Source organism: Oncorhynchus mykiss, chromosome 15 (genome assembly GCF_057628025.1).
Source record: "Oncorhynchus mykiss isolate SJ-2025 chromosome 15, ASM5762802v1, whole genome shotgun sequence".
Classification (NCBI taxonomy): domain Eukaryota; kingdom Metazoa; phylum Chordata; class Actinopteri; order Salmoniformes; family Salmonidae; genus Oncorhynchus; species Oncorhynchus mykiss.
Window position 1 is genome coordinate 31410673 of NC_143036.1, and position 16623 is coordinate 31427295.

Consider the following 16623-nt stretch of genomic DNA (forward strand, 5'->3'; position numbering starts at 1 on the left):
GAAGTGCACCAGTCCCTCCTGCAGCAAAGCACTCCGACAACATGATGCTGCCATCCCTGTGCTTCACGGTTGGGTTGGTGTTCTTCGGCTTGCAAGCCTCACCCTTTTCCTCCAAACATAACGATGGTCATTATGGCCAAACAGTTCTATTTCTTGTTTCATCAGACCAGAGGACATTTCTCCAAAAAGTACAATCTTTGTCCCTATGTGCAGTTGCAAACCGTAGTCTGGCTTTTTTATGGCAGTTTTGGAGCACTGGCTTCTTCCTTGCTGAGCGGCCTTTCAGGTTATGTTGATATGACTCGTTTTACTGTGGATTTAGATACGTTTGCACCTGTTTCCTCCAGCATCTTCACAAGGTCCTTTGCTGTTGTTCTGGGACTGATTTGCACTTTTCTCAACAAAGTACGTTCATCTCAAGGAGACAGAACGCGTCTTCTTCCTGAGCGGTAGGACGGCTGCGTGGTCCCATGGTGTTCATACTTGCGTACTATTGTTTGTACAGATGAACGTGGTACCCTCAGGCATTTGGAAATTGTTCACAAGGATGAATCAGACTTTGAGGTCTACAATTTTTTTCTGGGGTCTTGGATTTCTTTTGATTTTCCCATGATGTCAAGCAAAGAGGCATTAAGTTTGAAGGTAGGCCTTGAAATATATCCACAGGTACTCCTCCAAATGACTCAAATGATGTCAATTAGCCTATCAGAAGCTTCTAAAGCCATGACATCATTTTCTGGAATTTTTCAAGCTGTTTAAAGGCACAGTCAACTTAGTGTGTGTAAACTTCTGACCCACTGGAATTGTGATACAGTGAATTATAAGTGAAATAATCTGTCTTTAAACAGCTGTTGGAAAAATTACTTGTGTCATGCACAAAGCAGATGTCCTAAACGACTTGCCAGAACTATAGTTGGTTAACAAGAAATTTGTGGAGTGGTTGAAAAAACATTTTTAATGACTCCAACCTAACTGTATGTAAACTTCCGACTTCAACTGTAAATTTTCACACAAAAAACTGACGGTTTACAGATTAACGGTTAACAATCCTAGTCCCTGACCATTCACAGCCCTATAATTTATAAATAACGCAAGTAACTTCAACGGGTAAGTTCTCTGAACGGGAAAAAAAAAAATCTGATTCACAGCATTACATAGGATGAAGATGGTATAGTCCAAGCCGCAGCTCCATAGATGGCAGCATGTGTACAAAACAAAGCGCGAACCACCGCTTTTAATCATGGCAAGGTGACCGGAAACATGGCCGAATACAAACAGTGTAGCTACTCCCTTCGCAAGACAATCAAGCAAGCGTCACTATAGAGACGAAGTAGAGTCGCAATTCAAAGGCTCAAAACACGAGACGTATGTGGCAGGGTCTACAGTCAATCTCGGATTACAAAAAGAAACCCAGCCCCGTCGCAGACACCGACGTCTTGCTCCCAGACAAATTAAACAACTTTTTGCTCGCTTTGAGGACAATACAGTGCCACTGACATGGTCCGTGCTACCCGTGGGCTCTCCTTCACCGTGGCCAACATGAGTAAAACATTTAAACGTGTTAACCCTCGCAGGGCTGCTGGCCCAGATGGCATCCCTAGCCGCATCCCCAGAGCATGCGCAGACCAGCTGGCTGGTGTGTTTACGTACATATACAATCAATCCCTATCCCAGTCTGCTGTGCACACATGCTTCAAGAGGGCCACCATTGTTCCTGTTCCAGGAAAGCGAAGGTATCTGAGCTAAACGACTCGTAGCACTCGCCTCGTAGCACTAATTTCTGTCACAATGAAGTGCTTTGAGAGACTAGTCAAGGATCATATAATCTCCACCCTACCTGATAACCTAGACCCACTCCAATTTGCCTACCACCCCAATAGGCCCACAGACGACGCAATCGCATCTGAACAAGTGGAATACCTATGTAAGAATGCTGTTCCCTAGCACCACTCCCTAGCATTCTTCTCGCCAATGTCCAGTCTCTTGACAACAAGGTTGATGAAATCCGAGCAAGGGTAGCATTCCAGAGGGACATCAGAGACTGTAACGTTCTTTGCTTCACGGAAAAATGGCTCACTGGAGAGACGCTATCGGAGTCGGTGCAGCCAACTGGTTTCTCCACGCATCGCGCAGACAGAAACAAACATCTTTCTGGTAAGAAGAGGGGCGGGGGCGTATGCTTCATGGTTAACGTGACGTGGTGTGATCATAACAACATACAGGTACTCAAGTCCTTCTGTTCACCTGATTTAGAATTCCTCACAATCAAATGTCGACCGCATTATCTACCAAGGGAATTATCTTCGATTATAATCACAGCCGTATATATTCCCCCCCAAGCAGACACATCGATGGCTCTGAACGAACTTTATTTGACTCTTTGCAAACTGGAATCCCTTTATCCGGAGGCTGCATTCATTGTAGCTGGGGATTTTAACAAGGCTAATCTGAAAACAAGACTCCCTAAATTTTATCAGCATATCGATTGCGCAACCAGGGCTGGAAAAACCTTGGATCACTGCTATTCTAACTTCCGCGACGCATATAAGGCCCTGCCCCACCCTCCTTTCGGAAAAGCTGACCACGACTCCATTTTGTTGATCCCTGCCTACAGACAGAAACTAAAACAAGAAGCTCCCGCGCTGAGGTCTGTTCAACGCTGGTCCGACCAATCTGATTCCACACTCCAAGACTGCTTCCATCACGTGGACTGGGATATGTTTCGTATTGCGTCAGACAACAACATTGACGAATACGCTGATTCGGTGAGCGAGTTCATTAGAACGTGCGTTGAAGATGTCGTTCCCATAGCAACGATTAAAACATTCCCAAACCAGAAACCGTGGATTGATGGCAGCATTCGCGTGAAACTGAAAGCCCGAACCACTGCTTTTAATCAGGGCAAGGTGACCGGAAACATGACCGATTACAAACAGTGTAACTATTCCCTCCGCAAGGCAATCAAACAAGCTAAGCGTCAGTATAGAGACAAAGTAGAATCTCAATTCAACGGCTCAGACACAAGAGGTATGTGGCAGGGTCTACAGTAAATCACGGATTACAAAAAGAAAACCAGCCCTGTCACGGACCAGGATGTCTTGCTCCCAGGCAGACTAAATAACTTTTTTGCCCGCTTTGAGGACAATACAGTGCCACTGACACGGCCCGCAACTAAAACATGCGGACTCTCCTTCACTGCAGCCGACGTGAGGAAAACATTTAAACGTGTCAACCCTCGCAAGGCTGCAGGCCCAGACGGCATCCCCAGCCGCGCCCTCAGAGCATGCGCAGACCAGCTGGCTGGTGTGTTTACGGACATATTCAATCAATCCCTATCCCAGTCTGTTGTTCCCACATGCTTCAAGAGGGCCACCATTGTTCCTGTTCCCAAGAAAGCTAAGGTAACTGAACTAAGCGACTACCGCCCCGTAGCACTCACTTCCGTCATCATGAAGTGCTTTGAGAGACTAGTCAAGGACCATATCACCTCCACCCTAGACCCACTCCAATTTGCTTACCGCCCAAATAGGTCCACAGACGATGCAATCTCAACCACACTGCACACTGCCCTAACCCATCTGGACAAGAGGAATACCTATGTGAGAATGCTGTTCATCGACAACAGCTCTGCATTTAACACCATAGTGCCAAGCTCGACATCAAGCTCGAGACCCTGGGTCTCGGCCCCGCCCTTTGCAACTGGGTACTGGACTTCCTGACGGGCCGCCCCCAGGTGGTGAGTGTAGGCAACAACATTTCCACCCCGCTGATCCTCAACACTGGGGCCCCACAAGGGTGCGTTTTGAGCCCTCTCCTGTACTCCCTGTTCACCCATGACTGCGTGGCCACGCACGCCTCCAACTCAATCATCAAGTTTGCGGACGACACAACAGTGGTAGGCTTGATTACCAACAACGACGAGACGGCCTACAGGGAGGAGGTGAGTGCCCTCGGAGTGTGGTGTCAGTTAACCTCTTTCAGCTAGGGGGCACTATTTTTATTTTTGGAAAAATAACGTTCCCAAATGAAACGGCCTATTTCTCAGGCCCATATGTTAGAATATGCATATAATTGCTAGATTATGATAGAAAACACTAAAGTTTCCAAAACTGTCAAAATATTGTCTGTGAGTATAACAGAACTGATATTGCAGGTGAAAACCTGAGGAAAATCAAACCAGGATGTGGCTTCTACTTTAAAAGCTCCATATTCCATAGCCTGCCTTCGCTCCATTTAAAGGGATATCAACCAGATTCCTTTTCCTATCGCTTCCTCAAGGTGTCAACAGTCTTTAGACATAGTTCCAGGCTTTTATTTTGAAAAATTAGCGAGAAAGATAACATTGCGTCAGGTGTTCGCATGAGTTTTGCTTGCGCAACAGAGCTTGGGCAGCCATTGTGTCTCCCTCTCCTACTGAAAAAGAGACAGTGCCGGTTGATATATTATTGATTAAATATTTTAAAAACAACCTGAGGATTGATTATAAAAAGCATTTGACATGTTTCTGTGGACATTACGAATACTATTTGGAATTTCCGTCTGCGTTGTCGTGACCGCTTGAGCATGTGGATTTCTGAACATAACGCACCAAATAAACAGAGGTATTTTGGATATAAAAATAATTTTTATGGAACAAAATGAACATTTATTGTGTAACTGGGAGTCTCGTGAGTGAAAACATCCGTACGCGATTCATTTGATTGCTTTTCTGATTTGTGACCAAGCTACTTTGATGCTAGGTGTTCATAATGCTTTGTCTAGTGATCAATAAACTTCCACAAACAATTGGATTGCTTTTGCTGTAAAGCATATTTAAAAAATCTGACACAACAGGTGGATTAACAAAAGGCTAAGCTGTATTTTGCTATATTGCACTAGTGATTTCATGAATATAAATATTTTTAGTAATATTATTTGAATGTAGCGCTCTGCAATTCAGCGGTTGTTGATGACAATTATCCCGCTAAAGGGATGGGTAGCGTCAAGAATTTAAATAACCTCACACTCAACGTCAACAAAACAAAGGAGATGATCGTGGATTTCAGGAAACAGCAGAGGGAGCACCCCTCTATCCACATCGATGGGACAGTAGTGGAGAAGGTGGAAAGTTTTAAGTTCCTCGGCGTACACATCACGAACAAACTGAAATGGTCCACCCACACAGACAGCGTGGTGAAGAAGGCGCAATAGCACCTCTTCAACCTCAGGAGGCTAAAGAAATTTGGCTTTCACCGAAAACACTCAAACTTTTACAGATACACAATCGAGAGCATCCTGTGGGGCTGTATCACCGCCTGGTACGGCAACTGCTCCACCAACAAACGTAAGGCTCTCCAGAGGGTAGTGAGGTCTGCACAACACATCACCGGGGACTAACTACCTGCCCTCCAGGACACTTACATCACCCGATGTCACAGGAAGGCCAAAAAGATCAAGGACAACAACCACCCGAGCCACTGCCTGTTCACCCGACTACCATCCAGAAGGCGAGGTCAGTACAGGTGCATCAAAACTGGGACCGAGAGACTCAAAAACAGCTTCTGTCTCAAGGCCATCAGACTGTTAAACAGCCATCACTAACATTGAGTGGCTGCTGCCAACATACTGACTCAAATCTCTAGCCACTTTAATAATTGGATGTAATAAATGTATCACTAGTCACTTTAAAACAATGCCACTTTATATTATGATTACATACCCTACATTACTCATCTCATGTGTGTATATAGTGTACTCTATACCATCTACTGCATCTTGCCTATGCTGCACGGCCATCACGCATCCATATATGAATTTGTACATATTCTTATTCATCCCTTTACACTTGTGTGTATAAGGTTGTTGTTGTGAAACTGTTACATTACTTGTTAGATATTACTGCACTGTCGGAACTAGAAGCTCAAGCATTTAGCAAAAGTCCCGTTAACATCTGCTAACCATGTATATGTGACCAATAAAATTTTATTTGATAGTACTTGTCAGACAGAGAACTTACAGTTTACTGTATACTGGTTGTTAGGGTGGGATTGGCGTGGGGTATATGGGTTCTGTGAGTGGCTTTGACAATTGTATTGGATTCTTCACATTTTACTCAACAGTAAAAATAAGTTTGGTTCAAATCAGATGTTGGGAACTATATTTATTGAATATTATGTTTATTCTAAAAATGTAAAGGGACTATTTGGGTACAATCAATTAGCTTCATTTCTACAGAGATCAAATACAATTTTAACAAGATAATTTGGCAGGAATACTAATCTGTTTCTAACTGCAGAATTGATTTCAGAACCATCTGAGACGGTGGGTGTCATGGCTTGCTGAAATGACATGGAATGACTCTGAAGGTAAGGGGGCATTGAAGTGCCATCCTGCAGTTCATGTCATTATTACTTCACATATCAATAACACGCTCTGGCCTGTCTGGTGCAAGAAACCCTATACACCCTGGTTTAGCTGCAAATACACTTTAAAGTCATATACACGTGAAAGTCAAACGTGTGATGCCAGTGACATAAGTAGGCTAAACAAGTTATAATTAGGACAGCGGTTACAAAACTCGGTCCTGGGGACCCCAATGGTTCACATAACCAGCTGATTCACATAACCAACTCTTGATGATTAGTTGATTACTTGCATCAGCAATGTAGTGCTAGGGCAACAACAAATATTTAGCATCTCCTGGGGTCCGCAGGGCCGAGTTTGGTTAACCAAGTATTAACACATCCATAGGACAGCATAGTCAAGCAGTTTCAGTTTTACATAGTTAGAATATGAGAGCTTGAGTTGAACAACAACGTTACGCCCAAGAGAGCCTCATGTAAGAGGCAGCTCTATCAGAACCAGTTTAGTGTGTTTAACTGTTACTGTCCTAGCTCTTAGCTAGCAAGATAATAATCCTAATGGATTAATCTTATCGGCAGACTCAACAGCCTTGGTTTCTCAAATGACTGCCTCGCCTGGTTCACCAACTAGTTCTCAGACAGAGTTCAGTGTGTCAAATCGGAAGGCCTGTTGTCCGGACCTCTGGCAGTCTATGGGGGTGCCACAGGGTTCAATTCTCAGGCCGACTCTTTCTCTGTATACATCAATGATGTCGCTCTTGATACCATTCTGTATACTTCTGGCCCTTCTTTGGACACTGTGTTAACTAACCTCCAGATGAGCTTCAATGCCATACAACTCTCCTTCCGTGGCCTCCAACTGCAAGTCAAATTTAAATGCAATACTCTTCAACCGATCACTACCAGCACCTGCCCTGACTTAGAATATGTGGACATCTACAAATACCTAGGTGTCTGGTTAGACTGTAAATTCTCCTTCCAGACCCACATTAACCAATCCAAAATGTAATATAGAATCGGCTTCCTATTTCACAGCAAAGCATCCTTCACTCATGCTGCCAAACACACCCTCGTAAAACTGACTATCCTACTGATCCTTGACTTCGGCGATGTCATTTACAAAATAGCCTCCAACACTCTACTCAGCAAATTGGATGCAGTCTATCACAGTGCCATCCATTTTGTCACCAAAGCCCCATATACTACCCACCACTGTGACCTGCATGCTCTCGTTGGCTGACCCTCGCTTCATATTCGTCGCCAGACTTAGATGGCTCCAGGCCAGTCTTTGCTAGGTAAAGCCCCGCCTTATCTCAGCTCACTGGTCACCATAGCAGCACCCACCCGTAGCACACGCTCCAACAGGTATATTTAACTGGTCTCCCCCAAAGCCAACTCCTCCTTTGGCCGCCTTTCCTTCCAGTTCTCTGCTGCCAATGACTGGAACTTATTGCAAAAATCACTGAAGCTGGAGACTAATATCTCCCTCACTAACTTTAAGCACCAGCTGTCAGAGCAGCTCACTGCACTTGTACATAGCCCATCTGTAAATAGCCCATCCAACTACCTCATCCCCATACTGTTATTTATTTATTTGCTCCTATGCACCCCAGTATCTCAACTTGCACATTCATCTTCTGCACATCTATCACGCCAGTGTTTAATTGCTAAATTGTAATTATGTTGCCACTGTGACCTATTTTATTTCCTTACCTCCCTTATCCTACCACATTTGCACACAGTCTATAGGCTTTTTATCTATTGTGATATTGACTGTATGTTTTGTCTATTCCATTTGTAACTCTGTGTTGTTGTTTGTGTCGCACTGCTTTGCTTTATCTTGGCCAGGTCGCAATTATAAATGAGAACTTGTTCTCAACTAACGTACCTGGTTAAATAAAGGTGAAATAAAAAAATATCAAAAAAAAAAAATGATATTTAACGTGGCTAACCATCGATGTGGACGATGTGGAGCTCAAATAAAAGCGAGCTAACCAGCTAGCTAGTTAACTACTATTATACATTTTGAACGCATAGTCAACCGTTTACATTGTGGGTAACCTTAGACTATTGGCACTGGTAGCTAGTTACGTGCAACTTGCTATCTAACAAGCCAAAGTTAGCTTAGCTAGTTTTGACCTGTCAGCTGTAAGCAGCATCGCCACATATCAAACGTTAGCAAGCTAGCGAGACGAACTTACAATGTATTCTCGAACTTGGCTGTGGAAATTCTGTTCTCTGATAGTAACATCGTCTTCTTCCATTCTTCATATTGCAAATGCAAGTAAATTGCCTCACTACACACTAGTCGTACAACTAACGTCCATAAAAACCTGTCTATGGTCAAACGAAAAACAGCTCAGGTAACAGCCAAAGCTCACTGTTGCCGTTCCAACGAAGTCCGCTCATTTTCCACCGCCCAAAAAAACGCCCCAAAATAAATTACGTCATCATTCCTCGACGAAAAATAATGACCCGGAAGCTGTTTTACCCCCCGGTGTGTGTGTTTCCTGGGTCGATTGTCAACATCAATGGCTGCCGTCATGAATATACACGTGTCTATAATTTGACGTTTTAAGATAGTTTTGTTTATATATTTCATGTGTTCCAAGATAACGACTGGTAGGTTTTATATTTTTATTTATTTGAACCTTTTTGGTACCTCTTTGCTTCATAAACAAGCTTTTCTTGCTTCATAATCATAAACGAGCTTGTTTGCTTCTCGCCACGCTTTAAACTCGGTGAGACACAGAAAATAATATAATTATAAAAGTCAGTGTCTTTCGCCAAGTAATAATAATAGCATAGCTAGGTAGTTAACGATAGTTAGTAATATCTGTTGCAGAGATGAAAGGCAAGGGGAAAGCAAAGAGGAAAGGAAAGAAAGACACTGGTAAATTGCAAAAGTATATGATGACAGTTAACGACTTTGTAAAAAGTAAGGTAGGCTGTGATGAAACTGAAGAAACGGAAGATGGCAGTGGCTTGAGATTTGTTAAGAAGAAAAATAGAAAAGAAATTCGTAAGGAGCAAAGAAAGATGAAAAAGGCTAAAATTAAGAATCACTATGAAGGCTACAAGGCTCTCAAAGCATCCACTGGTGACAGTGTGGAAGTTGCAACCCTATCTGATAAACAACAAACAAAGAAGGTTAATGGAAAAGTAAAGGAAGACGAGCCAGTATCTCAACAACTCAAGTCAACTCCTGTTGTGACTGCCACAGGAGAGAAGGCTGAGAAAAAAGGACCTAAGAAACCTTATAAGAAAGAAAAGAAAAGAAACAAACTTGAGGAATCAAGAAAAAAAGCCCTTTTGGAAGCAAATATTGCTGAGGACAGAGAAATTAAGAGGTTGGAGAGATCTCTTGGGTATAACAAAAGGAAAAACAAACAAAAACTTCCCCAGTCATTCGCTGATGATGGACTGGATTACATTTTGGGGGTGCTGGATGCTGGATCGGCAGCTTCGGGGATAATGCATGACAGTGATGATGACATGGACATTGCCAAAGAGAAATTAAGGAAATTGGAAGACAGTGAATCTGAAATGTCCGGCGATGAGGAGGAAGAACAAGGAGATGACTCGGAAGAGGAGGGCAGTGAACTAGGCAGAGATGGAGACCTGGATACCATCGAGGAAGATGAGATAGATGAGGAGGAAGAAGATGGGATGGATGAGGGTGGCGAAAGTGAGATGGATGAGAGTGGTGGAATAGCTTCGGAAGAAGAGAATGTAAAGGATGAGGGAGTTGAGAGTGGAGACTCAACGCTTGCAGGGCCGAAAGCTGACACTGTAAGTTGCCCAATTCGAATCTAATTTGTGAATTTTAGCTAAATTTAAGGACCTGTTTCCCAAGACATCGATTAAGCCTTGTCCTGGACAAAAAATAATCAAGCTCAGTGGAGAATCTCTGCTGAAAACACTTTTTAGTCCAGCATTAGATTTAATCTGTGTCTGGGAAACCGGACCTAAATGTATAGACTGAGAATGAAACACTACTCTGTATGTATAGGCTGTCCCGTCAGCAGGAAAATACGTGCCCCCTCACCTACGGGACACCGGGGATGATAAGCGCAGAGCTGAGTTGGAGAGACTGAAGAGACAAGTCAAAGGACTTGTGAACAGGTAATGAATGGTGTGATGATCTTGACTACTATATGCTCTTTCATCTTAATCAATGTACCGTGGCACTGTTTTATCTGATGTCACACTGGATTTGTCTCAATTCATATTTTGGTGCAAGGGGTGCTCAAGGTCCATATGTATCAAGCGTCTCAGAGTAGGAGTGCTGATCTAGGATCTGGGCCTGTATCCACAAAGCATCTCAGAGTAGGAATGCTGATCTAAGATCAGATTGAGCTTTTAGATCATAATGAATACTATTATATGGACAGATCCTATATCAGCACACTTACTCTGGGATGCTTTGTGGATACGGGTCCAGGTCCCCCCTGTCCGTGTAATCGACCGAAAAGGCTAAACTCATCCTAAATCAGCACTCCTATTCTGAGATGCCTGTGTAGCTCAGTTGGTAGAGCATGGAGCTTGCAATGCCAGGGTTCGGTTCCCACAGGGGACCAGTGTGAAAATGTATACAGCTGCTACTGTAAGTCGCTCTGAGTAAGAGCGTCCGCTAAATGACTAAAATGTCAAATGTAAACATACAACCCCGAGTCTTGTGTTTTGGTGTCCATCTTGGTTCAAACATTGTTGTCCTGTGCTGCATTCTCCTCCGTAGGCTCAGTGAGGCCAACATGGCGTCCATCAGTGGCCAGCTGGAAGAGCTGTACATGAGCTCCAGCCGGAAGGACATGAACGACACCCTGACGGAGATCCTCCTGGCAGCCTGTGTCACCCCAGCCCTGATGCCTGACAGACTGCTCATGGAACACGTCCTGCTTGTCAGCATACTGCATCACACAGTGGGGCTTGAGGTAGGTTCGAACCGCATCAGCACAATTACCTGTCATTCAACACACACACAGCTGTGTCCCAAATGGCACCCTATTCCCTATATAGTGCAGGCCTCTGGTCAAAAGTAGCACTCTATATGGAATATGTTGCTCTTTGGGACATAGGCATAATTTATAAGTGAGGGGGTTAGTCACAATCAGCTATAAATGACAGTTGAATCCTAATGGATTGGTAGCAGGTATAAATGTCTAGACCTCTGTTCTCTCTTGGTGACCTTTAGTTCACCCCTGTATGCTCTTCTGATAAGAGCACAGAAAGAAGAAAATAGTATTTTGTAACAGTTGGTGTGAGAAAAGGAGTAACCATTTAACCTGTGAAAGATCGTTAGCTTGTGGTTTGTTTGATTTACGTCCTCAGTGTGACTTGTCTCCAGTTCCTTTATAACCTAATTCCTCCCCTTTTGATGAATGGTGAAGTAGCAATTCACACCTTCCTATTAGCATTATCTCTTTCAGTCTTGTTTACTCCCCACCCATCAGTAAATAGCCACATACACACATTCACATGCCCCCAGCATTCTGGGTTCCATTGACTTCTTTGCTCTATTTTCTGACCTTTGACATGATGTACCATTTTGCAGGTGGGGGCTAATTTCTTGGAGACGGTGGTGCGGCAGTTCGCCGAGTTGTACAAGAGCCCCGGCGAAGGCAAGGAGTGTGACAACCTGGTGGCCATGGTGGCACATCTCTACAACTTCCAGGTGGTGCACGCCCTCCTCATCTTTGACATCCTGAAGATGCTGTTGGGGGCCTTCGCCGAGAAGGACATTGAGCTGGTCCTGTTCGTGCTGAAGAACGTAGGATTCGCCCTGAGGAAGGATGATGCCCTTGCGCTGAAAGAACTCATCTCTGAGGCCCAGAGCAAGGCCAGTGGTGTGGGCACCAAGTTCCAGGACGAAAATAGGGTACGATTTGTCACAGCAACACCACTCTCAACATCACCCGCTGTCTATACACACCTCATTGTTGGTAACATTATTCAACCAGGGTCATTTTACATTTTGATTTTGGTCATTTGACAGAGACTCCTGTCCAGAGCAACTTGCAAGTCAAATGTATTAGCAAGCCAACTCTCTTCTGAATATCTTCTCAATCTTTAGGTGCGCTTCATGCTGGAGACCATGTTGGCTCTGAAGAACAACGATATGAGGAAGATCCCTGGCTACGACCCAGAGCCTGTTGAGAGACTCAGAAAGCTGCAGAGAACTCTGGTGGGTTACGGATCTGATTGACTTACGCCTTTACAACTGTCATACCATATCCTCAAAACCATTCTTTGCTCAGCCATGAAATATTCTTCCATTGTTGACGTTTCCCCTGGTATCTTTTAGCTAAAACCGCCAGGGGGCGCTATAATCTCATTTAGCAGTTTATGTGATAGGTTTGAGCACCCAGATTAGGGGAGCATGAAGAAGTAAGGTGGGTTTGCCACTAGACACTGATCTTGGGTCAGTTTTGCATTTCCCCCACTAACATTGAAGGTTGGGATTGGGTAAGGAGAAATTGATCCTAGAGCTCTATTTAGGGGAAACTTCACCCCAGAGCGTTATGTGAATGAGTTGTAACTGTTGAGTTCAGATCCACCAGAGTTCGGGGGGCAGTGATGTGAAGCTCAGGGTCTCCCTGGAGAACCTCCTGGCTGCAGAGCAGGTGGGCCGCTGGTGGATCGTGGGCTCATCGTGGTCCGGACTCCCCATGATGGGTGACCAGGGCAACAAGACCTCAAAACAGACTACTGCAGAAGGAAAGGTACAAAAAAAACTAAAAGATCTGGGACCGTATGCATCAAGTGTCTCAGAGTAGGCGTGCTGGTTTAGGATCATTTTAGTCTTTTAGATCAAAATGAGTAAGATTATATTGACAGGGGCAGACCTGATCCTACATCAGCACGACCACTCTGAGCTGTTTTATACACATGGCCCCTGTTGCTCCACTAAATCATTACTGCAGCTCTTTCATATTAACATTTGAGTGGCCATTCTGAACTGGACAGCATTTTCAATGTATTTTACTGATCATAATGGCAATTTCCCTTCATCCGTCTCCTCAGTTCAGCGCCAAGGTCTTAGACCTGGCCCGGAAACAGCGAATGAACACGGACATCAGACGAAATATATTCTGCGTGATCATGACCAGCGAGGATTACCTCGATGCCTTTGAGAAGCTGATACGGTGTGTTTTTGTTTCCCTACCCTTTTTGCAACATTGAAATGCTTGCATACCAAGCTAGCCACTGCCACATGTTTTAATATGTGGCACTACGTTATTTTCTGTGCGCAGACTGGGGCTGAAGGACCAGCAGGAGAGGGAGATCGTACATGTGCTGATGGACTGCTGCCTCCAGGAGAAGAGCTTCAATGCCTTCTATGCTGTACTGGGAGAGAAGTTCTGTGAGCACGACAGGCGGTTCCAGGTAAGAGAACAGTGCCCGCAATTAGAAAGCCTCTGAGTGCTGATCTACAATCAGTTTAGCCTTTTAGATCAAACTGAGTAAGATAACATGGACAGTCTCCTACTCTGAGCTTAATGATTGCTCAGGCATTCTGATGGTTCTTAATTGCTCCATAGCGTTGTGATTGGGACATTCACTCTATAGCCACCCAACTATGACCCTCAGTTCACCTCAACGGTGTGGGGAAAACAAGGGAGTGTCTCTACTCCCTCTCGCACCTTTCTGATGTTTCGTTTCATGCTGTGAAAGTAGACAATGGTCATAACCCCTCACTTCCCCTTAAGCTTCCCTTCAGGTTACTACCCCATCTATGATAGTGATAACCATTGTCCCATTAAAGAGCTTTCATCTGAAGCGGTGCAAATGTTTGGTGTTCACAAGCGGATTAGATCAGGATTATGCGTTTGCTTGCTGTATTTAATGGGTTGGAATCACAGGAGGTTGGTGGCACCTTTAACTGGGGAGAACGTGGTAAGGACCGGAGCGGAGTTCATGGAATGGTATCAAATATGTCAAATGCATGGTTTCCAGGTGTTTGATGCCATTCCAGTCACTATGTTCCGGCCATTATTATGAGTAGTTCTCCCTTCAGAAACCTCCTGTGGTTGGAATGGGTCATGGATTGTAATACTGGGCCCGTATTCATATAGCGTCTCAGAGTAAGTATGCTGAACTGGGATCTGTTATTTTTTTCTCTCTTGGATCTTAATGAACATGATTGCACATGCACTGGTACTCTGAGACGGCCCCAGGCTTTTGAATTGATTAGGGGAACTAGGATAGACTGCTGGATTTCTTCCATATCCTCCAAACCCCAAGTAGTCCCACAGATCCTCTGTTGTATGTTTCCCCAGATGACATTTCAGTTCAGTCTGTGGGACAAATTCAAGGACCTGTCCAGCCTATCCACCAGCACCTTCAGCAACCTGGTCCAGCTGGTCACACGCTTCCTCCGGAGAAAGTGCCTCTCCCTCTCCATACTCAAGGTCTGACACACCATGTTATAGAGATGAAATCCGGTCATAGGGAAGTGATTTGATGAATGTTAAAGGGGAAGTTCAGTATTTTACAACCTAATGTTAGGTTTTCTGACTCTGAAAGTAGTCTATGGGCCAGGAGAAACAAATCCGTGGTTCGGGTTTCTTTGAACTGCCACTACAAACGTCAGCTCGCTAACTTACCTTCGGATTAACTTTTGGTGCCACTTTCGCTCTTGTCTCTTTGTAGGTGATAGAGTTTGGTGAGTTGGACAAGCCTAAAGTCAAGTTCCTGCGTCAGGTATTGACTAAGCTGTTAAAAGACACAGAGATGGAGGATCTTACAAACATATTTGGAAGGTGAGTGACGTAATGCATCACGTTCCAGTCCAAACTGAGTTTAGACTGAGTTTCTCAGTTTCCGTTAATGCCATTTTGCATACGGGCCAGGGTATATCAATGATAAACACGTGTTTTCATCACGTATACATTTTCTGAGTCATTCTATAATTTGTTGAGAAGAAATTCTATCAGGGCCAGATTGCTCTTCTCTCCCAGTCATGAAAACATCTCCTCCTTGTACTTCGGCTATCCTGTAAAACCGCACCGCTGACGATTGACTATGTGAAACGTCTGGTATCAATGTCTTTCATTGTGTTCGGTCTCCTCAGGATTTCGGGAATTCCCAAGCTAGGAATGCTGCGGGAGGGCTTGAAGCTGTTCATCAGTCACTTCCTACTAAAGAATGCCCAGTCGCAGGGACCAGCTGAGCAAGCAGACCTTCTGTCAGAGCGAGCCGAGGTTGCCACCAAGGCCATGGAGGCCAAAGAGACTAAACTCAAACTGTAAAACACAAACACACACTGAGACCCTGGGAGAACACCAGGAGAACAAAAGAGCCCTGTTGGGGGAACATGCTCGTTTTTTTTTACAGACAACAAACCCAAGAGATGTTTGTCTCTGCGTGCAGTATGAAGGTGGTTAAGAGGTAGTTTTGTGAGCCAATGTGGCATGCTAGCGTACCTGTAGACTTCCAGTCATTACGCTAATGCTCGTTAGCATTGGTTCGAGAAACTACCTCTAACATCCTTCATACTGCGCACGGCGACACAAAAATGGTAACCCACGAGTTCATCTGACTCTGGCTAAGTAGCACTATTCCTTTAAAGATTTCACCATTTTGTGTTTGTGTGAGTTTGAGGATTGCCCCAAATACGGACAGACCTCGTTTGAATGATCTCCGTTTCGTAAACAACAGAGATGACTTCTGATGACATCGTAAATATCCAAATGAAGTAGGGGCTTCATCAAGTGGCACTGCTAATGAACATGACGGTGGAAAATATTTCCAGAGTGCAGTTACTCTAATGTATTGAAGTCACTGTCACTCACGGTGGATATTTCCTTTGTCTGTATATTTTAAGATTAGGATCACTTTATTGGTCAGTTGCACTCGAAGGCCCAATCGAAAGTTGACTTCTGCTCTTAACCCAATCCCTACACATACAGATTGTTTTTTTTTGGGGGGGGGCTGTTGTTGTGCCTTGCTCAAGGGCACAAAGGCAGGTAACGGCATTGAGGATTTGATACCAGCAACCCTCCAGTTGTGAGCAGTTCCCAACCGATTTTTCCCGTCTGACCCAGGATTCTAACTGGCAACCCAACAGTTGCTGGCTCGCCTCTCTAACCGCTAGGTTAACTGCTGCCCCCTTTGTACAAATTTCATGGTTTTCAGTTTTTAAGCTACATCAATGGTATGTAGTGTACTAAAATGTATTTTACAGATGAATACAGGATTAACCCAGTAAAATGTTTCCAAACTGTTTATAAACATTTGATGTCGGTGCATGAGGCAATAATAAACCTTTTTTTCACGTTGA

The 16623-nt window shown here is 44.2% G+C and overlaps 2 protein-coding genes across 3 annotated transcripts in view; one reads left to right on the plus strand and one right to left on the minus strand.

Annotated features, from left to right (window-relative positions):
- lmbr1 (limb development membrane protein 1) overlaps positions 1–8818 on the minus strand; it is a 55638-nt gene extending 46820 nt beyond the window's left edge. The window contains exon 1 of one of the 2 annotated variants that reach the window (XM_036944285.2): positions 8543–8818. In XM_036944285.2, coding sequence (XP_036800180.2) covers positions 8543–8605 — 63 coding nt within the window. In that variant the 5' untranslated portion in view covers positions 8606–8818. The remainder of the gene's footprint in view (positions 1–8542) is intronic. The other variant, XM_036944284.2, reaches the window with a different exon arrangement.
- Positions 8800–16623, plus strand: nom1 (nucleolar protein with MIF4G domain 1). The gene is made up of 11 exons (XM_021563039.3): positions 8800–10133; positions 10354–10466; positions 11080–11275; positions 11896–12219; positions 12415–12525; positions 12893–13063; positions 13365–13486; positions 13595–13727; positions 14621–14752; positions 14994–15103; positions 15415–16623. Exons 1-11 carry the CDS (start codon positions 9189–9191, stop codon positions 15590–15592), a joined length of 2535 nt encoding a protein of 844 aa, XP_021418714.3. The 5' UTR covers positions 8800–9188; the 3' UTR covers positions 15593–16623.